A 25,630-nucleotide genomic window follows, 5' to 3' on the forward strand; every position below is an offset into this window, starting at 1 on the left:
CAGAGATAAGGGAACAACAAGAGGTCTAAAACGGATGGTCAGGGGGGTGTACAATGCCGGGTGGGGCTTGATCAAGAGCAGTGTATCCGAGAGGAAATACTGAGAGCCGAATGGAGGGTGAGCATGATAGTGGGGTAGGAGGAAGGTGAAAGGAAATAGAGAAAAGAAATAGGAGGCAAAAGCTATTTATAGAGGTATAGCTATAGGCAGGTAGATATGCCTTGGAAGCAGACTGGTGAAGCCGCCCTCACAGCCGAGAGGTGGAAACAATGTAAATGCCCATCTACAGATGAACGGATACACAAAAGGTGGTGCATGGTACCGTGGGCTAGAACTCAGTCGGGATGACAAAGTCTTGATGGGTGCCACCGTACAGAGGGAACTTGAAGACATTCTTCAGAGCAAAATGAGCCAGTCTTAAACAGAAGAAGTATCATATGATCTCACTCAGACAAGTGGTAAATGTATAGAAATCAAAGTTCATTAGTGGCTACCATGGCAGGAGTAAAGAGAGAAAAGGAGTGTTAACAAACTAAATAAGCGTGATGGAAAACAGAACAAAAAAACACATTTATTACGGCTAGGCTCTCATTTACTAAGACCAGAGAAATAAGCGCAATGATGTGAACGGGTAAAAGTACACTCGCTGCGGCACGATCCACAGTGGCAAAAATGTGGAACTACCTGAATGCTCATCAATGGGAGACTGGCCCAGACCTGCCGTGGGGTCCTGTGGAAAGTGTAAGAGTAACAGGAGTCCGGGAAACACTTCACCGTGTGGAGGAGCCTGGGGACATCATGCTGAGTGAAACTGGTCCATCGCCCAAGGGCAAGTACTGAATGAGACCACTGGTGTCAAGAGCCCTGAAAGGGTTTCCGCAGTGAAAGAAACATTCTTTGATGGCTTCCGGGGATGGGAGGGCAGTTACTAGCCAGCTACAGTGCAAATTCGGGTGAACTTGGGAGAAGGGGCAGGCAATGTACAAGAAGAGGGAGGTCGGGGACAAATGATGGAGGCCAGGGAGACCCTGAGAGGAATGCAAGGTACACGCGGTTCTACACCCACTCCTGCCATCCTGGTGACCTGGGAGCAGATGCGTGGACAGACGCGCAGGCTGAAGGGGTGTGGGAGAGAGAGTGGTAGCGCACCCACGACGGCACATCGGCACCTTTGCTGCAAATACATTCCGGAGTGCGGTAAAACGCAGAGGAGGCCGCGTGATGAAGACTTCTCAGATATAACCGACACCTCGAGGGAATGGGCCTCGGGACTGTGGTCTCCAGGGGCACTAAGGTCAGTTGACATACAAGGGGGCTTCAAGAAGTTCAGGGAGAAACCGAATGAGACCATAATAGAATTTGTCGACACACTTTCTGACAGCCCTTCGTACAGGGTCAACAACAATAAAATAAAATTTAGCGAGGAGGAAAAAAAGAAGAATGAGCTGAGTGAAATGAACTTCCTCTAGTTAAATGGTAAGAAGGGTCCCTGGCGGTCTTTTCTTTCCCAGTCTCTTCTCTATCATCTGATTTCTTCCCATCGGGCAGGGCGCTCTGTACTCCCCACTCTCTCTACATATGCCAACCCCCCCGCCCCCAACCTCGGTCCTCAGGACGTCAAGACTCTGACAACATCCAATTCACCATTCCACTGCTCGACATCCCGCCTCATGATCTGAAAGTGAAATTTCCAAATGCACACCTGAGATACGACTTTAGCTCCTCTCCAAGACAGGCAGCACCACTGCCGCGAGGAGCACGCACAAAGATGAGGCGGAGATTGGTTTCTGAAGGCCAAGTTTCTGCCTTGACAGTTTCAGACGCAGCACAGAAGCCAGTGCGCTGAGAAGCTGACTGCTGTCAGGATAGCACCTTATCTGGCCGGGTGGCATGGGCTGTCACTGTGACTGGCTGTGGGACGGCCAAGCACAAATGTGGACTCCAAGTTGAAAGGCAAATGAAAGAAGCAGGAGGCGTTTGGACCACGCTGACGGAAAACAAGGAGGAGGGATGGTGTGGACATAGACCATCTTCTAGGTGCATTTTCTTTCAGGAAGGCAGACGTCACCTTCATTCCCCACCGCCTGCCTGTCTCACTCTGTATGTGTGGGGCCCACTGACTGGGAATGAGTGACTTTCTGGTTCCAAGATACCATATAAAAAACTGCTCTTCAGGTCAAGGTTCCTTGGGTATCTGTGTTCGAAGAATTAGAGCTAGACATCTAACGGAACTTCAGAGGGAATCGGAAATTCTAAAATGGATCAGTACAACTCACTTTATGATCATCTGGCTGGGATGTGGGCTTTAAAGAACTACTGTATATATACTCGAGTATAAGCCGAGGCACCTAATTTTACCACAAACAACTGGGGGGCTTTTTCAGCATCAAAAAATGTGCTGATACACCAGCCTGTGTGATGACGAGGTGTCAAAGGGATCAGGTAGCAGGTAGCAAAGAACAAGAAAGCATATCATTGTACATGAGGGGGAGTAAGGAGTGGGGACCCAAGCCAGTCAGGGTGCAGTATAGCACCGAAGAAACACAACTTTCCTCTAGTTCTTCAATGCTTCGTCCCCCCGCCTGCCCCCCACTATCATGATCCCAATTCTACCTTACAAATCCAGCTAGACCAGAGGATGTACACTGGTGCAGATAGGAACTGGAAACACAGGGAATCCAGGGCGGATGATCCCTTCGGGACCAGTGGTGTGAGTGGTGATACTGGGAGGGTGGAGGGAAGGTGGGGTAGAAAGGGGGAACCGACTACAAGGATCTACATATAACCTCCTCCCTGGGGGATGGACAACAGAAAAGTGGGTGAAGGGAGGCATTGGACAGTGTAAGACATGAGAAAATAATAATGATTTACAAATTATCAAGGGTTCTTGGGGTGGACGAGGGAGGGGAAAAATGAGGAGTTGATACCAAGGGTTCGAGTAGAAAGCAAATGCTTTGAGAATGAGAATGGCAACAAATGTACAAATGTGCTTGACACAATGGATGTACGTATGGACCGTGATAAGAGTTGTACGAGCCCCCAATAAAATTATTTTAAAAAAGGAAAAAAAATGTGCTGAAATACTCGGCTTATACTCGAGTATCCACAATTAAAATTAAAGTTCTAGGAAGTGAAAACAAACAAAAATCAAATATCAAGAATCTCCCCTTATCCCCAAACCAATTCTTCCCAACCTAAAAAGGATCCAAAGGCACGGAAGGCATTTGATCTAGGTTATCCCTGAAAACTAAGCACTAGTACTCAATCTGCCAGTGGATTTGCACTGTGCCCGTGGTAGGATTATACGTGGTAGGATTATACCCGACTGACCAATGAGATACCTTTCGAAATGACTACACAAAAGAAGAGAATGGAGTTGCCCAGTCCACACCGAGACGAAACCTGCAGCCCCACCTCCTCAGAGCTCACAGGCTGAGCCAACAGGACAGAGACCCAGTCCAGAGAAGACACTCCGCCTCCCTGTCGTCACGCTCCGAACATTCAGGTTAACCAGATAATGGGGACAGTGCTCAGCTAGGAAGTTTAAGTTCTACAAACACGTTCTTCTGCCAAGTGGGGCAGAGCACTAAGCAAATGAAATCGGATCCAGGCTCTAATACCAACTTATGAGTACCTGCAGGCAAGCCAGCTGACTTTTCTTGACTTCTCTTCTTGTTTGAGAATATAAGTGTGAGTGAGATCAGGGAAGCCACGCAGGGTTCATCTCGAGAGCCCGCGGCTGCAGACTCCTTGGGGGGAAAGGATGGGAGGCTGGGACGTCGTGGGAGCGGCCCTGAGATCAGTCAGCAATGACTGCAGGATGGGGGCGTGGCAGTGTGCCTAACATTCCTCTTCCCTGCTCCGGGGTTCACGGAGGCTCCTTCTAGCACGTCAGCTCTGGCACATGACCTCTGTAACCAGAAGTAATGGAGCTCTGCCTATGGACGTACACAGCTGGATCTCCGCTGCTGCCTGATGGGTGTCCCAAAGAGAGAAGCCTGGTGCTGAAGACAGGGCTCCATCTCAAGGTGGCATGTAACGTGGGCATGTTACATGTGAGGGAACAAAGAGAAACTCTAGGCATCCCATCGCCTCCTTAACGTGGCGGTACATGCATCCCACGTCACTCGGCTTCAGAATGGGAGCCTTTAGACACACTGAATTGCGTTTGCAACAAGACAGGAGTGTAAAGATTTAGAGCAGGTCTCCCACAGATTAATTCATTCACCTCTCGCCGCGGAGAAGAGTGAAAGCAACTGCCTTCTTTGTGAGGCAGTGACAGCTCAACACCCGCACTCGGCACTTTTCCTCTCCTGGGCCGGGCGCCTGCGTCCCCTCCCTCGCTGCGTGCCATCTGCGATTCCACAGATGGGGAAACTAAGACGGATGCCCAATGCCTGCCACCGGACACGTCTACGTCTTTCCTGCCTGCTCCTTTGCCTGGAACAACAGACGAATGATAAGAGCAACATTGCACAAGACTCACCGCGAGGGGGCTTCACGAAGCCTGGGGAAAATCCTGCTCTCTGAGTCTCCTTCCTCCACACACCTTCTGCAGCCCCCTGGACCCTGTGCTCAGCACTTGCTCCCGCACAAGGTCCCTCTGGAGGTCAGGGCGGGGGGAGGGGGGTTATCATTCTCACTCTCAGGTGGGGAAACTGAGGCTTGAAGAGATGACTCTTTCTAAGATGTGGAGTAAGAGTGGGGACAGGGTAAGAAACCTACCCAAGTTCGGATCCATGGCTGCGCCTGTTTTGCTAGTTCACAGAAGGGGCAAGTGTTTGCTTTACGGATCCCTCCTGCTACCTGCTGAGGAACACAGAGATGGCCTGTCCTTTCTGCCAGACCCGGGCCCAGGCCAAGCAGTCACACTCTGCTATGGCCACCTTCCTCCCTGGCCTGTCTATTGCCTGCAAACAAAAGAAACTTACAAAGGAAGGGAACTACAAAACCCAAACCATTATCAATACCAATACCAACAACAAAAACCCCATCGTTATGCCAACAAATTCCATATGCAACTTGGGGGAGTTAAAAAAAAAAGGGAAAGAAAGATTCCTGTGCTAGGGTTTGCTTTGTTCATTCCGTAAGAGGAGGCTAGAATAAAAACTTGGGTGGTAATTCTGTGAATGGCACATTAAGTCGAACAGATTGCAATTCACAGCAGCAGCCACCGCCTGTTTGGGCGCCGCTAAAACAAACAGATTCATCTCCAATGCTGCACCCAGAGGTAGGACTGACCGGGAGCACGGAGGTGCCATTCCTGCAGGCTGCGGGGCGGGGAGGGGGTAGTGGGAGTGGTGCATGCCTGCCTTCCCCCATCACATCGCGTTTTCAATGGTAATCTGTCTCCAGTGGTGGCAGCAGTGCCAACCACCTCTCCGGGGTGGCAAGGCCCCAAGAGGGCCCCATGACGCATTTCTCACCTACCCTGCCAACAGGGAGCTGCCCTCGCTGAAGGAAGGAGCAAGGAGCCCCTCCCAAAAAGGGTGCTGTGAAGCCAAAGCAAATCCTTCTTGGGGCCCAAACATGAAGTCCCACCACCCTCCTGCTCCTACAGGGGACTGTCTGGAGTCCCCCACCAGGCAGAAAATACCAGCCTCAAAATCAAGTCCGCCTCCAAAAGGTGTCTGGCTGGTAGCTCCCCTTGATTTGCAGCTGGAGACGGTTGAGGCTGGAGAAGTAGCCATAGGGACTTTTTTTTTGGGGGGGTGGACGCTAAGGGAACCTGGGGAGCTCAGGCCAGGCCTTTGTTTGCAAGGGAGCTGAGACTCTGTGTCCCCTGTCCGGGCACAGGGGGCTCAAAGTGGAGGGCTCAAGGGGCCAGGCCTTCCTTGGGGAAACTGTGTGCGTGGCAGAGCGGGACTCAAACCCACGTCATTCTGTCACTGTGACATTTCCATTACAGATGTGCAAGTGTCTCAATTTACTTTAAAGAGTCCATAATTCGGATTTGAACTCTGCCAACAGAGAAGCCAGCCTTGAGAGAACCAGGGCCTCTATGACAGCAGCCACCGTAACACAAGGCCAGCACACCGCCATCCCTGTGGGGACACAGCGAGCCCCACCGTGAAGACCCAGATCCCTTTGAGGGCGCACAGAGAGCGTGCGCAGGCCAGAGCGACTCACGAGAGCCGCCACAGATGGCGGCCTTCCTTGTGACAGGAACCGGTTCTTAGCGATTCGTCTATATTAATTACTTTAACCATCTCTGAAACGCTACCTGCTAGGTACAATTCTGCACCTTTTGCTAATGAGGAGACAGAAGCACAGTGAGTTAAGTACCCTGCTAATGACTACCCTGTTAGTAAGAGACAGACATAGGGTTTGAACGGATGCAGGCTGGCTCCGGGCCCGTGGTCTTAAGGCTGTGTCATGCAGGGCACAATGAGTGTGTGTGTGTGTGTGTGTGTGTGTGTGTGTGTGTGTGTGTGTGTGTGTGTGTTGGACATGAGCGGGGCCACGGGCACAGGCTCTTGCAGGAGCTGCTGTGGCACACAAAGGGCCTGCCTGCTGGCTGGCTGGTGGACTTGGCCGGTGGGCGGAGAGGAAGGCATGAGGCAGTAAGCTGCAGCCCACGAGGCCTTAGGGAAGCACAATGCGGGGCACCACGTCCCCAGGGCCAGGGGTGGTGAGGGAGGCAGTGGGTGGCAGGCGGGAGTCTGGGCCATCTTCTGGGAAGGCAGAGGCATGTGCACTGTGTTTAGGCAGGGGCGTGGCATTATTAAAGGGGACAAACCTAGAAACAGGGAGACCGCTCAGAGGAGGGAGAGAGAGAGACAGGAACAGGCTGAGTGTGAGGCTGAAAACAACAGGGGGCAGAGCCGCTACACCTGCCGGGAGGATGTGTGGTAGCAGGGGGAGCGAGGGGACAAAAGGTGATGGCCAGGTTTATATGGTCTGGTCACAGAGGAGACTGGGGGGTGGGGAGAGGGGGAAGAGATGACACAGGCCTGGTTTGGGATCGGCTGAGCCAGCAACCTCTGCGGGGCCACGTCCAATAGCTCTATGGGAGTCAGATATGGGAGGCCCCCATCTTACCAAGCCTGTGAAGGGTAGCAGGGTGGGGCCATGCAGGCCACGGAAAGAGGATCAGAAACGGAGTTTAGGGATCAGACTCGGGTCCTCTGGCATCTCACTCACTGGGGGAAGGGATGTGTGTGACGGGGGAGTGGGTAGCAGGGAGGCCTGAAGGAAAAGCTTCAGGAGGCCCCTCGCTGTCACTAGCTTCCATGGGCTGTCAGCCTCGGCTTGGTGCATCCCAGGCTGGGGGAGCTCGGGAAGCACTGCTTTAGAGGAGAGCTGAGTGGAGCTCTCAGCAGGATTCTCTTTTCCAAGCTTGCTTCAGAGGCTGCCTGCACCCGGTGAGCAGAAAAATCAATGGCAGCCCCACCCTTTTGCCGTCCACTGTCTCCCTTGGGGCTCGAGGACCACGCAGCCCACCCATGCCCGTCTGCCCACCACCTCCTCTCATTTCCATCAAGCCAGGGGGAAGGAGTCTCCAATGCTAAGAGGCCACATTTGCTTAAGATGTCAAGTCCTGTGGATACTGTTTCATTACAAGGAGTCCATCTTTCTCTCTCCAGGATAAAGCCCGGGATGATTTAACTGTGGCAAAATTAGCATGCAATTTGTAAGTCATTATAGTGCAAAGTATGTGGTGAGAACACATTTTATTGAATCAACCTGCTGAGTATAATTTCCTCAGGAACTGAAAAAGGGAAAACCTGGCTCCCAGGTTCTCCGCCCTCCGCCAGAAGTCCCTGTGAGTGAGCAGTGCCTGGGGTCTTAAAGGTGACGTGCAAGAGGCCATCGGAGCCACAGCTCCAGTCTCCACCTGCTGGAGGTGACACAGCAGGAAGTTCACCAGGAGCTCAGGGCAGGAACAAGTCTACTGGAGCCAGGATCTCATCTAGGGGGAGACTGGGAGAACTGGCTGGTGCCTGTTCTGACCAGCCGCCCAGTAAGAGGAGCCTGGCAGAATGGGCGGAAAACAGGGAGAATTCCAATTCTTATTAAAAAACAAACAAACAAGAAATCCAGACAAAGTGGTACAGGAGAGAAGAGAGGACTCCCTGAGACTCTCATCCTGAGACCCTCTTTCACCCCAGAACCGAGCCTGTGCCCGGAGACCACCTTCTAGCAACATAGCGAAGGGCACACAATGAAGGATGCCGCCCGCAAGGCCAGTGTGCTACTTACTTACAAGTCCTGAGGATCAGACCGAAAAAGACAAAGTCAACAATGACTCAAAGCCAACAAGAAGGCGACGAGAAGTCAGGGAGTAAGGAATCGAAGAGTAGTAGGAAGGGTGTGATCTGGACACAGTCAATGAAGGAGAATGCTGAGACCCATGGACCAAATCAATCCAGCTCACTGTCATCGAGCGGATGCAGCGTGACCCTCTAGCCCCTGTGGGGGTCTTGAGACTGTAACTCTTTCCAAAGTGGAAAGCCTCGTGTTTCTCCCTTGGAGTGGCTGGTTTCAAACTGCTGACCTTGTGGTTAGCAGTCTAACTCGTAGCCACTATGCCACCAGGGCTCTGAGACATTGTGAGACATGCAACTAACGTCACTGAACGATTTGTGCGGAAATCGTCCAATGAGAACCTAATTTTCTGTGCAAATTTTCACCTAAATCTAATGAGGTGTTATTTAAAAGGGAAAAGGGAAGAAATCCCTGCCAGCGCCTATATAATTACCATCTGGCTGCTGACAGTCAGAGGCCAGGCATGCTCTGTACACTTGACCTACAGAAGCCGGGAAGAGCCCACGAGAAGCCAGGATGTTTCCCAACCACCGGGCTGCGGCTGTGCTGTTTGGGAGTTGGGCGAAATCTGCTGAGACAAGCATCCTGGGTATTTACCGATCGCGGAGAAGGGCTGCTTACCAGAAGAGTCTTCAGATTACATGCCCTTTAAAAGATCAGGTCAAAGCTTGTTAGCTGGCAGCCCTTAGGGTATGTCCAAGCACTTTGTCCTTGAAACCTCATAGATATTGAATATCACATGAAAGCAGGGAGCTACCGCCCAAGACCTGGAGGCCTCTGCTAGTCACAGATTACCGCCTGACGTGACATGAACGAAATGTGTGTCAAATCATCGAGCAGTTTGCCCCACAGACTTAGCCAGGGAGGAGTATTCTGCCTTACTGAACACTGCAGTGGCAGTTAGGCCACAGAACTGGTATCACTGAACCTGGAAATTACAAAGAGTGAGGGATGCTCACAGCCATTAGCGTTCAGAGAGATGCAAATCAAAAATAGAAGCATTATCCCTCCATCAGCATGGCAACCGACCAACCCAGAAAATGACAAATATTGATGAGGGTAGGGGGAAATTCGGACCCTTAGCCTCTGCTGCTGAGAATCACGTGGTCCAGCTGCCGTGGAAAAGCGTGGTGGCTCCTCAACCAACTGAACACATACTCCCACCTGGCCCAGCCATCCCACGCCTATGTAGAGACATCCCCCGACCCCCTACACACACCTCAAAGTGGAGACTCAAAACAAGGCCTGTCGACCTTTGTTCACTGCAGCTATTCACAACAAGGTGAAAGCCGCTTCAATGCCATCGACGGATGAATGGCCAATCAAACTGTGGTGCAGCCGAGTCCTGCGATGGCGGTGAACGAAGTGGTACACCTCCGGAAAGTCGAGTGAGCAAAGATGGATCAGTCAGCGGGACAGAGACACCCACACCACCAACAGAAGAGCAGCTGTGGACGCCGCTTCTGCACAACGGGTTTGATTCCCTGGTTTGGAGGTTTCGGGCCAGGGTTTCATGGGACGTCTCAGTTAATTGGCCGAATTATGTGTCTAATGCTAGTCCTAGTCTGTTGCAAAGCGCCTGGGGTCTTGCAGGCTTCCATGCAGCCACCCAGGGCACACTGGTCTCTACTGGCACGGATGAAGAGAGGAAGGAGAATCAGGAACAGGAGCCTACAGAATGCGTCACTAATTGCCTCTATGAACAACTGCCCGCTTTGCCACGGGACACGTGCTGGAGTAACTAGTGGGGACAGGCTACCATGACTGACCAAAGATTCTCTAGAAGACTCCTGACCAAAAGGGGGTAAGGGGAATGTAAAACAGAATTTCACATCCTCACAGACTCTAGAGTTGCAGAAGCCATGGAGGTAGAGGAACCGTAAACCAAAAATAAGTCCTGAAGTCATCTTAAAACTCAACCAGAGCTTCACCTAACTATTAAAATAAGGCTTCCCTGGGCGCGATGGCACTTTCTCTAGCATACACCCACAGAAATAACGTGCACAGGAAACTAACACAGGAGGGGTTGTACAGTTTGCAAAAACAACATGCTCTTTGCATGAAAACACGGAATGCTCGGATCACGTGGACAAGAACAATGCAGAAGGCTACTGGGAACGGTGGTGGGCAGGGAGTTTTTGTTAGTGAGGAAAGGAGGTGGGAATGGGGGCACCACCAGAGGAACAGAATCAAGGTCACAACTGTACACGCAGACACGGCTGAAGTGGTGCATGCTGTGCTGTGTGCCCTCTTAATAACAGCAAGATATGTAAAATTCTTTTAAAGAGAGAGAGTTAAGGAATAATGCAGAAAGCCCAGGGTGACTCGCTATCTTCCTTGGTAGCTTGGACAAATGTTCATTTCATGTAGCGAGCACTGGCTGTGCATGTACAGAATGTCAGGCCCCGTGCTCGGTCCTAAGAATATGATGAACAAGAGCGATTATGGTCCCCACAGACAGAGGGTAAACAGATACATGAAATACTGACAAGTCACAAAGCTGCACGGGGGAGGGGCTCCTTCCCACCCCGTGGTGACAGCCAGCCTCTCTGAGGAGAACACTAAGCTGAGACCAGGAGAGAGCAGCAGATGTGGAGGGAGGGGCACTCGCGAGTGGGGAGGAGGCAGATCACGCACTCTTGCCATGGTTGAGAATGGAGAATGTGGCATGAGCACGTACATATCCTTGCAGAGAGAGAAAACAATAGGGTCTCTGACCATCCCCTCTGTACCAGGTGCCCTGCGAGCCACACTCACAGGCCACACCAAATGCCCACAGAGGTAATTTCTCAAAGTGCACCAATTGAGATGTGTGTGTGTGTGTGTGTGTCTATGTGAGTGTGTGAGAAACATCACAGAATACTAGCGAGGAAGCAGACAGGGCGTCAGTCAGTGCGTCCACAGTCAGAGAAGAGGGAGAAGACTGGCTTCACGGCCCTGTCTCTCCCTCCCCTCCCGGTGCCCTGCTCAGGAATCTAACTTGCCACGAACCCTGGCCTCCCTTGGTTTCCTGGCGCCGCCCCACTGTGCACCTGCTCCTCCCAAGATTGGAGATGGAAAACACCTATCTCATCGGCCCGGCTTGACTCAGGTGCCTCTGGCTGAATCAACTTCCTCCTGGCTTCCCTCTGCCCTGGCCAGTAGCACCATGTTGGACCCTGTCTCCCTCGCACGTCCACCCATATGCCAGGCCAGGGGCTGGCCTGGTGCCTAGCACAGAGCAGACACTGGTCAACATTGGCCAAATGACTGAGTTCTTGCCAGTGAATCTCGGCCAGTGGCAAGCCACGGGGCCCTCGCACTGTGCCCAGGAAGTCTGAAGTTCACAGGCAATGACATTCATCGAAATGCCCGAGAAGCAAGTGCTCCGTTCAAGTCAAAACCCTATTTGCTCATCAGTTCCCTGGGGGCGGAAGACCCTGGGTTTCAGACAGGTGGGGTGAGAAGGTAAACTGGCTTTATTTAGACTGCACGAAGGGGAGGTGGGGACGGAAGGCTGGTTTGTCCTAAGTCACTTTACACCTGGTGAGGCAGCTTCATCTGTCAGGAAGCAGCCTTAAGTGCTGGCAGCAAACACCGCTCATAAATGCATCCCCCCGCCCCCGCCCCCGCCCCCACGCTCTGAGCAACGCTGAGGCTGCTGAGCACTAATGGCCTTGGAGCGCTTGCCAGTGCCCAGCAAAATGGCCTTGGCATCCAGGAGACAGACGTTTGGCGGGAATGGCAGGGGCACTGGCGCTGGGGGCACACCGAGGCCCCGAGAATGCTGAGAGCGGCACTGCGATACCTCTCTCTCCATCAGTGCTAATCAATCTCACACCCTCTTCAATAATCTTGCGGGAAGCAGGCCAAGCTTCCCAACGGCGACTTGTGAGCTGTCCCCGACGCCAGCAGCGACCCGGTCCCGCTCTCCAACTAGAGTCCACCCAGCTGCGCCACAAACAAAGCGTTGGATGATGCCAACAAGGTGTCGTTTAGAGGGGCGCCTTCTGGGAGCATGCGCTCGGGGAGAGGTCTCCTTAAAAGTGACACAAGAGTTCCAGTGGAAGCCAGAATGATCTAGCAGCAGCGGCAGCTTCTGCTTGCTGAGCAAGACCTTGCACACACATCATATTTAGTCTCCATTAACCTTCCCAACATGGGATGGGCTCCTGGTGCCATTTCACAGACGAGAAAACCAAGGCTTAGGAAGGTTACCCCACCTGTCCGAGGTCCGGCGGAGCCGGAACTCAAACCCAGGGCTAGCTGGGCCCTCCCCTCACGCACAGCTGCTCTTTTCCACCAGGCTGCTCCTTCCTTCTCTAGAAGCCAAGTCCACCCCCCAACGACCTCTCATTCCATCTGCTCGACTGTCCCCAATGGCAGATGTACCAGAGGCTGTTCGGCTGAACCTAAGGGAAGAAATGAAGCTGAGGGGCCCCTGGAGCTCAGTCACTGAAAGTATTACCATTTGTAGCGATGACACCGAGGTGACTTGAGGCCAAGTGCCAAGCCTTGGCTAGGCAGTGGTTTCGTGGTGACGCCCACACTAAAATCCATCTGACCCCTGGCTCGTGTCGGATGCCCTCCTAGCCTTCAAATCTTCAGCAGACAACACTGGAGTGTGTGTGTATGTGGGCAGGGGAGGGGGGGGGGGGGTGAGAGATGGGGCGCCAATCAGTTCTAATGAGTTTTCCCTGACAAAAGTAGAGGGACATTTTAATTTGTTTCTAATTATCATTCAGACAAAGAGAAAGAATAAATTACTCTGGCACTCGGACAGTCATTAAGTGTCCATCACACCCACGCTGCTGTAGAGGGGAGAAACGATGGAGAAGGGACATCTACTCAAAGAACAAAGCAAAGAAGGCCGGGCGTGTGGAATGAAAGGAGTGGTTCGTACAGAAGTCCGGCCCCAGGATTCACAGCCTCTGCCTGTATCTGCTAGCAAAATCACTGCAGGAAGAAGGAAGTCCCAGGCAGCCAATCGAATCAATCGACAAGCACCCGAGGACTTCCGAGGCTGAGGGATCGGAGGAGAACCACAAGGACCAGCGGCACGGTTGTCCCAAGTGGGAACGAGGGCACACAGTTACCTGTGCGTCAGTGTCCGTAATGGAAGGCATATTTTGAGCGAGGGGGTTGGTGATGGTGGTGGCGGAGGGTGAGAAGAGGCACAGGACACAGACACCTGAGTCACTCTCTCCCACAAATGCCAGTCTCTCGCCCTGGCTGGAGGCAGCCCTTGGGGCACATGCTACTGTGACTCCCAAGGCACAGGGTTCCGCCCATAGCTGGTGGCCTGGGCACATGAAAAGGAGGGCCCTTCGTTCTGAGCCAGGGGGCAAGTTTTGCTGCAGCATCTGAGCCCCCCATAAATAAGGGAACCTCTCAGTTCCCTCCTTCCTTTGAGTGCTCCCCTTTGGGGAGTCCTTTGTCAGACCGACATCGATCCCACACAGCTTCCTGCCAAAGGGAAGCTACGGCTCTTGCATGCCGTCACCTGCTGTGCTCTGGCACAGGCGAGCAGAGGCCTGCCCTGTGGGGAGAGATGCACCTGGGGCCCAGCGGAGTGCAAGAGCAGTGGGCAAAAGGGCAGCAAGAGACGACTTCCAGAAGCCACCTCTAGACAAACAAGAACACCAGGAAGAGAGTGCTTCGTCGACCCGCCAATGCACGAGGCCAACAGGGCAACATTTGGTCCAAACCCAAGATAAGGAGTCCAGGAGCGGGAGAGTGCTGACAGGGAGGGGACTGCAAGCCAGGCCATAGGACAAGGGGTGTGTGAACTATGGACCGGAAAACGGACTTGCCACCCAAGTGCTTACCTGAAGCACCATCAGAGGCTAAAAAAACAAACAAAAGCAACAAAACATGCAGCGAGGCAGAGATACATACGTGTTTTTCCCCTTCGATCTTCTTGTCAGCCACCTGCATTGCATCCAGGTACTTAAAATGCAACTCCATCAGCCTGTCAACCTGAAAGAAGAGGGAGTGGAAGGGAACGGTGGCACCTCTCTTCGTCGCTCCTTGCAACGGGAGGCCCCGAGCGCACTCTGACCAACGGGCAGCTTTGCTCAGGGACCTCGCAGGAGCGGCTCGAAGAGCTGGGCCAGCACCAAGCAGCCACTCAGGAGGACGGAGGAGGCGTCTGCACGCCGGCTCAGTCCCCAAAGCCATCCGAGCACCCTGTCCTCTGAGGCCCCCTGGGGACTCCAGTTGTTAAAAACAAAAATAAATAAACAAAAAACTCAAGTCCCTTCTCCCCAGCGACAAGGAGCGTGAAGCTATATACTTCACAGTCACTTCAGAACGCTGCCGACATTCCTTTTCTCACACTGAAACCTTTCATGGTCAGAATCTGCCTCAGAGCAGACTAGTTTATTTTTTTAAAGTCTGAGTGAAATCTCTTTGGTTGCTTTTAAGTCAGAAGAGAGTACATGAAAATTCGTTCAGCAAAAAAAAAAAAGAAGAGGAAAAACTCAACCAATGCAACAACAAGAGTATCTACCGACGTTCGCTCAGCAATAACTCAAAAATCAGTTTTAAACTTGGCAACAGCTGTGCTTCGACATAGTGGGGGAGCACTCTGTGGCCCGGAGAGTTTCTCATTTCCCCACGACTTCTAAGAGACTGAAGAAGCAGCGTGAAGCCAGCCCAGATTTCTGACCTATCTTTTTTTATTAGGCTGGCACCAGTGTGGCTCTTGGCAATGCTGATATTTACCCAGGAGCTGATACTGGTTAATAACTGATGCTGCTTCCACAAAACAGCAGCAGGCAGTCCAGGAAGAATATGCCCAAATGCTCTCTAAAAATGGCGACTGTAAACCTTATCTATGTTTCAATTTCCAAAGTATTTCCACATCCATTATTGCCTTAACCCTAAAACAACCCACCTCAAACAATGATTAAACAATCCTGAACTATTGCCCTCAAACCAAAACTATTCCCTGAACCCTTAAAACCCACCCCTGCTGTTCTTGTTGGGTGCGTGGAGTCCGAGCTGACTCCCAGTAGGCTGTGTAAGACAGAAGGAGAAGCTCCTGGGTAATCCCCACAATTGCTGCTCCCCTTGAGGCTGGTGTTACAGCCACGGCCCAGGTCCAGCTCACTGAGGACCTTCCTCTTTTCCACTGATCCAAATCTGAGTTATATCTACCCACGGACAAATCAATAGGACCCCAAATAAGAGGCATCTACGACTACCAAGCCATAGCAGTCACTCAGTAAATGGTAGCGCTTCGTACCCTTAAAGCCTTGCGGCTTAGCATGCTAGACAATAGCAACTCCCCATGTAGTCATCATTCCCAGCGGACTTGGTCCCAGCTGTCTAGGACTGGCTTTACCATTTTAGGACCAGCATTTTTATTTTCACCACCACCACCACCACCACCACCCAGCAAGATCTCCATTAGACCCTCATCTCACTGACTCCTCAAACCCAAACCCACAGCCATGGAATTCAATCACCCAAGCCCCAAACCAAATGCACTGCCGTCGAGTCAATTCGGACTCACAGGCGACCTACGGAGCAGGGCTGGACTGCCCTCGGTGGGTCTGAGGCTGTGACTCTGCACAGGCACAGGAAGCCTCGCCTGAAGAGGGGCTGTGGTTTTCAAACTGGTTGGTTAGCAGCCCAACGAGTAACCCCCTACGAGCTCAGGGAAAGTGAGGCTGAGAGTAGCACGTACCCCGAACGGAAGAGCCACACAATCCACTGCTACCTGTTCAATGATGTCTGTGGGTAAGGTACAATTGATAGTGCTCTTTCTATTGTACTATACGTATGCCGAAATACTATCTGCAATAAGGCTGCTGCCTTACATTTACATTTTCTGTTGCTACATGTAAAGTGAAAAAAGGGAGCTTTTAATCCTGTCTTATGTATGTTAAATTTCCGCTTCATTTGTACCATGAAATAAAAATGTATTCTGTAATGACAAAAAGCAAGTAGCAAGACAGGTTCAAGTCCCGCTGTCTGAATCCCAGGGTTATGCTCCTCACTGAAGTTTTGTTTGCTGGGTGCCATTTTCTCCCCTGACAGAGTTAGACTAGGTCACCCCCACCTGAAGGTGATAGTGAGACCACTTGAAGGCACTAGCCCTCCCAGGGGAACGTATTTTGAGAGGAGAGGGAGAATACTTGAGGGACACAAAGCAATGGGCCCAGATGATGGAGGAGAAATTGGAGGGCAGGGCACGCCTCCAGCACCCTTCAAACTACATCAGGTGAGAAGCACCCTCGGTCCCCGCCGGCCCCGGTCCTGTTCTTACAGCCAGACAAGCACTCACCTTTTCGCTGTCGTTTTCGGTGAATTTATTCAGCAGCCGGGTCCGCTGCTGCCCTCTCAGGTTCCGCAGGAGGGAGGCCAGGATTGAACAGACATGCTCTGGGTTGGGAAGGAGAAGTGAGGGCATGGTGAGATCAGAGCAGTAATTATTACCTTTCTTCAAGCCAAGGCGGCTTCTCTCGAGGAGGAGTAAGTGGGCCTTCTCTGAGTGCTGTTATTGATTAATCAGACAAGAATGCAGATCGTGTCATTGGGAACTGAACTGATCTGCACACGCTGCACCAGACACATATTCAAAAGGGCCGATTTCCTCAAGGACAACTTGAGCGAGTGAATTGAAACTAAGTTAGAATTTCTATTTTTCCCAGAATTAATTGACTTGTGTATGTGTGTGTGTGTTTCTACGGTGGAATCTCAAACAAATCCCCCATTTATAGAAATAACCTCTGAACAGAATATAACTATCAGCCATGGGATGGGCAAATAATGAACAAATAAGACTTGTGCTGCCAGATCCTCAAACTACTTTGTAACTTCCCCAGGCAAATACCCTAGAATTCCACCAGAGCCATGGCAGGGGCCCAGTGCTACCACTTACATTCGGGGGAGCCAACACCCCCACTGCATGTTTAAAGGCATAACAGCAGCGCTGTCTGGGCTCACAACTGTCTCAGGGCCTTTATTATGAAGTGCTATTCCCTTACCTGGGAAGAAGAAGGTAATTGAAGGGTCTGTTATAGGCTTCAGTTTTAAAGAGATTCTTTTCTTAAGGAATAATGACCTTGAAATGGAGGTGGCAGAAGTCTATTTATAGAGACATGGCAGAGTAAAGTTTATTTTGAAATAACTTGCTTTAAGAGCAAGGCAGCAAACAGTCCTTTTGAAAATTGTTTGAAAAACATCTTCACATATATACCTATTGTCTCAGCTATCTCGTGCTGCTGTAACAGAAATGCCATCGTGGATAGAGTTCGTACACAGAAATGGATCTTCTCAGAGATTAAGAAGCTAGGAGCCCAAATTCAGAGTGCTGGCTCCGGGGCCAGGCCCGCTCTCCCTGTCAGCTGGGGGAAGGTCTCTGCTTGGTGGCTCCTTGCCTATCTTCAAGTGGTGTGGCCTCTAGCTCCCCTCTCTGCCTGCTCGCTGGCCTTTCCCATTTCTTTTCTATCTCAAAAGAGACGGACTCATGACACACTCTCCACTGACCCTGCCTCGGTAACACAACAAAGAATCCAACTCCCACAGGGAATTATAACCATAGGCACAGACGCTAGGATCTACAACGCAGATTTGGGGGGGCATACTGGTTAGGATTTGCAACAAAGATTTTTTTGGGGGGGCAAAATACCCACCCTAATTCCCACTTATATAAAAATATATATAAATCCCCAAAGTCAGGTGACTATTAAGGAAAGCCATAATCAATACCCCTTTTCTACTGTGAACTCAGATACAGTTTTGAACGCTTGTTTAATTGTTTTTCCCACTTGTATCTCCCACCTCTTCATTTTCTAGAGCTCTTAATGCTGGAGTGATTCAGTTCTAGAACTTTCCACTCTCCCGATGATCTCACCCAGCCCCATGGCTGTGTTGTTGTCTCCCTGGCTCTCCCTACTCGGTTGTCTGATAGGCACTTTAAACTAAATACTCCCCCAAGCCACTATCGTTCTCTTCTTCCCCAAATCTACCAGTGGCCACGAGGTTCTAGTAAGCAGATATGTATGATTCCTGTCCTCAGCGGCTTGGCTACCAACTGATATCCAGAGTCCAATCTCTATAGACTACTACCTCCACTGCCAGCCAGTACTCTGGTTCAGACCACCATCATCTCTTGCTGGGGGGAAAAAAAGCCAGCTTACTGTGGGCCTTATCTTTGCCCCTTTGATCTCCATACAGCAGCCAGAATGATCCTTGACATTAAAACCTAAAGTCAAACCCTACCATTCCTCTGCTGATAACCTCCCACTAGGTCCCCTGGGGCCAAACCAAACTAAACGTACTGTCATCCAGTGGATTTGAACTCAGTGACCCTACAGACCAGGGTTGAACTGTCCTTGAGGGTTTCTGAGATTGTAACTCTTTATAGGGGTAGGGGTAGAAAGCCTAGTCTTTTGCCAAAGGAGTGGCTGGTAGTACCACCTCTTAACTCACTGCCATCCAATCAATGCTGACTCACAGTGAGCCCCTGTGGGTTTCTGAGACTGTAACTGTTTGTAGTAGAAAACCTACTAGTCTTTCTCCAGAGTAGCTGTTGGTGGTTTTCAACTGCCGACCACACGGATTACAGCCCAATACCACTACACTGCATGACCAGTGTACCAGCAGTGCTCCTAGCTCAGGTCAACTAAATGTCTAGTCTGTCATGCTCCCTCCTCAGGTCTTCTGTTACCTGCTGTTCCCTCTTATCATCCGTTACCTGCATGGCTCACTCTTTCAGCCCACCTTGGTTCCTCATGCGCTCTTTCTCTTGGACTACCCACTTAAAATGCAATGCTCCAACACTGCCTACACCTGGTCAAAGAACAACTTTTTCTTGTGCATTAGGTGAGGGTTTACAGAGCATGTCATCAGTTTTACATTCAACAATTGATACACATTTGTTTCTATTCGTCCATTCAATCCTCTCCACGTACCACCCTTGAGCCCACTTCTCCATGTTATCCTCCTCCTTTCCGAACCCTCTGTTCTTGGGTAAGTGCTGCCTTTGGGGTCTGAAATAGTGGATTATGCCTACTCCCTCTTATCTGGCTTGTTTTTCTCTTTAGCATGGATCCCTCCCTGAAACACGTTTCCATTTGCGTATTTATTTTGTTCCCTGTCTCCCTTTAATTAGAACACAAGCTCCGCATAGGCAGGGATTTCAGTCTGTCTTAGTTCACTGCTATCCCTGTTGATCAAAGAAGATACCTGTCAGGTGACAGACAGGAGGAAAGCATGTTCTTAACCGACCTTCAGTGGCGGCGGCAGTGGTGAGCCAAGCTAACCACGCGCTATCTCAGGACATCTTTCAAGTGTCATCTGACACACTCACCCTTTTGTACATAGTGGTGACCCCAAGTTGTTTCAAGTGTCAGAAGTGCAGAGTTTTTCCTAGAATGACTGTAGAAAGAGGTGTTTTATTTGAATGTAGCCCATGCCTTCTCAAGACCCAGGCTCACAGCTCATGCCTTTTGTTCAACTTGGGATTTGGCGCTCTACTTTCCAGAGTGGACTAACGCAGGGGGGCATGGAACAGGGGTGAGGTGACAGTGAACAGTAGGGAATGGAGAGTAGGCAGTAAAGCCAAAAACACGAGGAGGCCAACCTAATGAGAGTGAAGCAGGATAGCTACACTCCAGGTAGTTCAAAAAAGAAAACAAAAAAGAAAGTAGTACAAAAAAAAAAAAAGGAGTATCTTTGAAAACACATGCCAGAGAAAGTGCTCTGACCTTTGTGCGTGTCAAGCAGGTTAGACGAGAGAAAGGAAGGGTGGAGCTACAGTAAAGTTCTGCAGTCTTGGGCTGGGCACGGTGCTCTAGCGCTCAGCTCTCCGGTGATGAGCAGATGTGGGACAGGCCATAATAAGCAGAGTGAATTCTCACAATCTCCATCTTCAGACTTTGACAGCTGGTAACAACGTCTAGGTGTGTGTGTGTGTGTGTGAACCATAAAGGAAGAAAACAAATAAAAAAAAACCCCCACGTCTTGTCAATCATCCAATTTGCTCACTGTATGGATGGAGAAGCTGAGCCCGAGACAAGCGGCTTAGCCACACAGCTAAATGATGGGCGGCACAGAACTCAAGCTTCAGATCCCTCGCTCTTGAGCCCACTCATTCCCTGCGCAGGTGTCTCTGCCTGGGCGCTGCTGCTGGCTGGGCACAAGGCAGGATCCTAACCTTAAGGAGCTACGTCTCTCGCAGGGAAAACAGGACAACTGTAAATATAGTGTGGTGTGGAAAGTTCAAGACTGAAAACCAAAGGGATCGCTGACAACTAGGCAAGAAGCGGAAAGAGGGTTCTGGGCAGAAAGAATATCCTAGGCAAGGGCCGGCTTGTAAGGAGTTGCTTGTCTCCGTGGGGCAGGGGCGGGCGGTCAGGTAGGCAAAGGCAAGGTTGTCAGAAGAAAGTTACAGGACCCACTCATGAGTTTCAAGATAGGGAGAGATAAGGTCAGATCCCAGTTGAAACCAATCTCCCGGGCAGTTCTCTTCCTTGTAGAGATCAAGATCAGGAAAACACTTCTCTTTCCTAAGGATGACTTTAGGCTTTCCTAGTAGGACTCCCTTTTTGCTTTGGCTATTAGGAAGCTCCAAAATGTTTATGCTTGACTTCTGGGAGAAATCCTTTTTATTACTCTATTGTGGGTTTCCCTGCCTCCTATCAAAGTAAAAGCAATGATGGGGCAGACAGTAAAAAAAATCAAGCTGTGCTACAAAGTATACAATGTGCTCCATAATATTTATTGATCGTTTGTAATACATTTCTTTCCCTGTACTTCTATTACACAAATCCTCTCTTTCAACCACACCTACCTATTTTTTGGTTGTTGTTATACATTTTGGGGGCCAGAAAGAAGGAGATACACACAGCTACTAGTAAAATATTTAAGGATCAGCATACTTTATTAAAAAAAATAAGCAAGACACTCAAATTCACTGCCATTGAGTTGATTCTGATGTACAGCAGCCCTAAAGGGCAGAACAGAACTGCCTCTGTGGGTGTCTACAGGCTGGAAAGCTTTAGGGGGAGCAGAAAGCCTCACCTTTTTTCTGTGGAGAGGCTAGTGGGTTTGAACCGCTGACCTTGTGGTCAGCAGCCCAATTTGTAACCTAATCTACTACCCCAGCTCCTTTTTAAAAAGAATAGCTATCTAGAACTCTATTGTACGTATTTACCAAAGTTTGGCTAGTGCCCTATGTAGGATGCTTTCAGCTTCTTCTCTTTGTTTGCCATTAGAAACTATGGCAGCCACGAACAAACATGTGCACATATTCTGGTACATTATTGTGTACTTTTTCTAACATTACATTCCCAGTAGTGGAACTGCTGGGTCCAAAGGTATTTACATATAACATGTGGACAGGAAGAGCAAACTGTCCCCTAACAAGCTTGTGTCGATCCCACGCCCAAGAGCCGCTGTGCGTATCACTGCCCGTCTCCCCGCCCTCGTGGGGCTGGACAGACAGTGCTGGCTTTACGAATGAGGACAACCTGATAGGTGAGAGCTGCGTTCACCTCCTGATTAGAATGTGCTCGATCTTGTTATAGACGCGGCGACATACCTTTTCCTGTATGTATCGGCCACTTGCATACCTTGCCCCTATGAACTGTCTGGCCTAATTTTCCCCCCAACTTTGATTTCTATAAATTCTTTCTGAATTATGGATATGAATTACTCTTTTGTCATTTATGTTGCAAATATTTTCCTGAGTTTGTCATTTGTCTTTTGACAAATTCTTGTTCGAAGCTAAGATCTAGTACTATCATACTGTTTTGCGATCCGCTACCTCTGGTTCCTATTCAAAAGTAGGTGGGGTATAATAATAGCTGTCGCTATGTTTGCTGTGAGCCTAGGACACGAGGCTTATTTGAGTCTCTGCACAATTGGTGCTTTTCTTCCAATGAATCCTCACAACGATGCTAGGAAAGGTACTGCTCTCGCCTCCATTGTGGAAAACGTGGAATTCAAGGCTCCGAGGGGTTAATTAAATTACTTAAGGTCACATCCTTGAGTAGTGAGAGGTGGGAGCTTAGATTTGAACCCACGCTGCCTGACTCCAGAGGGCATGTTCTGCCACTATGTTATATGCTTCCCACTTACGAAAGGAGAAAGAAATAGGTCTCCTATTTAAAGTCAGCGACTAACAAAGCAGTCACCAAAGCTGTTAAAGAAGGGAGAGACCAGAAGGGAAACCATGCCAACGCCCCAAATGTGCCTCATATGAGGCTCACTGTGTCCCAAAGATAGGCACTATGTAAATGTGGATTAAACAACAACAACAACTTGAACCGTTTTAATGAGAGTAAAATGAAGCAAAAAGCCATATGGAGTAAGACATGAATAACAACCCTTTTCGCTCACGAAATTCCCTTTCTAAAGCATCCCAATAAAGGAGAGACTTCAGGTTTCAGGCAGATCCCAAACACTGGCTCAGAGCTACCCCAAAACTTCACCCCTTTCCCACTCATTGACAAGCTCCAGAAAGGGCTGCAGGAGAATGTTCCAGACGGGGAGTGCTGGTGGCGCAGAGAGAAGGCATTTAGCAAGCATGTCCACGGCAGGGACACCTCGATCAATTGCAGTGGTACACTAGGACCACAATGACATTTACACATGTGCTTGGGTTTTCCAGTAGAGGTTGGGTGGGCAGATTTAGGAGATGCGAAGCTGCCTATTCCCTCTGACTAATGCGGTGGCCTGTCAAGGGTTACTTGGGTCGGCCAGCCAGACACACGTCAGCCTCCCAAGTTTCATGCACACACCTGCGCGCGCACACACTGTTTCATTAGCTGCTAATAAATGTAGGCTCCCTAGGAACAGATTTCAGCCCAAGGTGGTGTCGATTTTTCACACACCAACGGGATGGGGAGAGCTGCTGGCACGGCGAGTAGGGAGATAACAGGTTTATCTGGCGGCCAACCCTGCTGGGCGGCTCTATCATCCCGACAGGATCAAACGGAGGTGAAGGATGGCTATGGAGCTGTCTGTGCAGACGCAGCAGACAGCTGCCCCGACGCAGCGCTCAGGGGAGCAGACCAAGGGTTTCCAAAGGGCCTGGGGGAAATGCATTGATCTTTTCCACAGAGACAGGGGACACACACACACACACACACACAGCCAAACAAACCCACATTTTCCAACCATTGGGTAGGCAGGTAGATGGCTTGGGTGTGTTGGAGTCAGTATTGACATTGTGCCAGTGTGAGCCCCTGCCTGCTGGGTGTCCTGCTCAAGAGCCAGAGAATTGGGTGCTTCTGACACTAATTACTGAAACTGCCTGAAGGGGTGGCTCTGACCCACCCACCCTCCAGCTTTGGCCACTATGGGGCTTATACTCCCGAGTGTGTAAGCAGGGGGGTTAAGACTATTCTCCAGAGACAGTTCCCCAACCCAAACCTCCAAACGCTTTGCCATCCAGTAACTCCGACTCATAATGACCCTCGGGGGCAGGGTAGAACTGTCCCTGTGGGTTTTCTAGCCGGAAACTCTTGATGGGAGTAGAAAGCCTCATCTTTCTCAGAAGGGCTAGTGGTTTCGAACTGCTGACCTTGCGGTTAGCAGCCCAATGCAGAACCCACTATGCCACCCCGGGCTCCAGTGGGGCAGTTGGTGGTGTGGAATTTTCCAGGTTGGAAGGAGGATTAGCCATCCTGCTTGGCGGAGGAACAGGAGCGCCCCAAGCGACTGTGGACTGCTGGACTAGGGATCTGTAGTCCTTTTCCTTTTCTACCTTTGAGAATGTAACGAGCCTTTCTGCATTCTATCCATCCATCCGTCCCTGAACATGGATCTCCCACGGATTTCAGATGAAACTCCAAGGGATGGCTTCTTCGCTAAGAACCTTTGATCTAGGGCACCCAGATCAGAGATCTTTCCAGAACAGTACAAGCCGACTGTTCAGTCACCCCTCCCCCCCTAGTCTCTTACAGTGCGCACCATTTTGACCAAGAATGAGATGGCCCAGCATTTCTCATTCCAAATTCCAACTCGTCATTGGCTACTTATGGTCAGGGCTGTCTACAACTAGGCCTAACACTGTCCCACTGCTGGGCAAGCCACGCGGGTACACTGCTGTGACTGACTTGGGAGATCTGCTCCAGAGATGCCCACAAGTGAGTTAACCAACCCCGGGTGGGGCTTTTGGATGAATAATCCCTTCTGCTCTGGCCACCACCAGTGATGAAATCATGGGCCTGTTGCATGAACTCTAGGTCTCAAGTCTTCTACCTTGTAAAACGGAGCTGTTACTTCCGTTTAGTAAACATGCTGTGATATCAATGACAACACTGTGTGCACATTGGCCAACCACTGACATGAGTGAGGGGGCTACTGTACTGCCCTGAGACGAACCGTCCAGGAGACCCTCTCCTCCTCCATGCTCTGGGCATCCTGCTGCGATTCACAAGACCACCTGCCTCAAATGCCACCTCCTTCTGCACTCCACCCCAATCACCAGTCGGCCTGGACCACCTAACTAGCCCTTGCTGGGAAAATAGGGGTACCTAGCTTGCTGGATTATCTCGGCTGGGAGGGCTGTTTTCTACCTTTAGAGATTTGTTCTAACCCTAAAATGTAGCAAGGCCAGTTTCACTCAGACTCTTTAAGCTCACAGTAAATGAAAATAACGACTGTGTGTGGCTGCCTATGCAACCAAACAACACAGGCTTCGGGGAGGCCTGCAGGCAGCCCTGCGGTTGGGAGTGGCTACAGAACAGGAGCGAAAGGACACGGCGTGGTTAAGCAGAGACGGTCCTAGTTTTTTCTTTTTTTAAAAGTACTTGGTCAAGTTCATCGTTGGGTTTTCTGATCTTGCTGCAACCTCTGAAACATATCGCGTGATCTGTAGGGAACATGAAAAACCCCTTCCCCTCCCTGAGTTGTAGACTCCTAGGATAACCACAGGGCACGAAAGGGCACACATGCCAGCCAAGCCAGTCCTTCACTCAGACTTCAAGGGCCAACTGTGTGTGAGCCAACTCTGCCTGGTACTGAGAATGTAGAGGAGAAAGCAGATAGTCCCGTTTACCCTAGAGACAATCTTATCCCGTGAAGCCAAGCTAAGATAAAAAGAACCACAACAAGACACGCCCTTAAAGGGTGCGCAGTCCATACACGAAGGACCCCTTAGTTCAGCTGGGGTGGGGTGGGGGAGCAGGAAACTGGAGATATTGGTGGCTATAAGGTTAGGAGGTGGGGAGGTCAGAGTGCGACAAAAGGCAAATGGTTTCCTCAGAGGTTTCTGGGAGGGATGTGAAGGCGGGTGGGCTGCACTGGGAAGCCAGCAGCTTTAACTCAAAGGCTCCCGTTTTTTCTGAGGTAAACCACCTGCTGCTTTCGGCACATTTAGTTCTTAAAGCACAGAGCGCATTCTTGAAGTTACAGAAACGGG

General features: G+C 50.5%; 1 protein-coding gene across 1 annotated transcript in view; it reads right to left on the bottom strand.

The window, feature by feature from the left end:
* CTNNBL1 (catenin beta like 1) overlaps window positions 1–25,630 on the bottom strand; it is a 174,012-nt gene that overhangs the window by 15,399 nt on the left and 132,983 nt on the right. Inside the window, exons 12-13 of the mRNA XM_004697979.2 lie at window positions 16,541–16,638; window positions 14,146–14,226 (exon numbers count right to left, since the gene is read on the bottom strand). Coding sequence (XP_004698036.2) covers window positions 14,146–14,226; window positions 16,541–16,638 — 179 coding nt within the window. The remainder of the gene's footprint in view (window positions 1–14,145; window positions 14,227–16,540; window positions 16,639–25,630) is intronic.

The sequence above is a fragment of the Echinops telfairi genome, unplaced genomic scaffold, assembly GCF_000313985.2.
Source record: "Echinops telfairi isolate 266 unplaced genomic scaffold, ASM31398v2 ScPeMD7_5592;HRSCAF=6446, whole genome shotgun sequence".
NCBI lineage: Eukaryota > Metazoa > Chordata > Mammalia > Afrosoricida > Tenrecidae > Echinops > Echinops telfairi.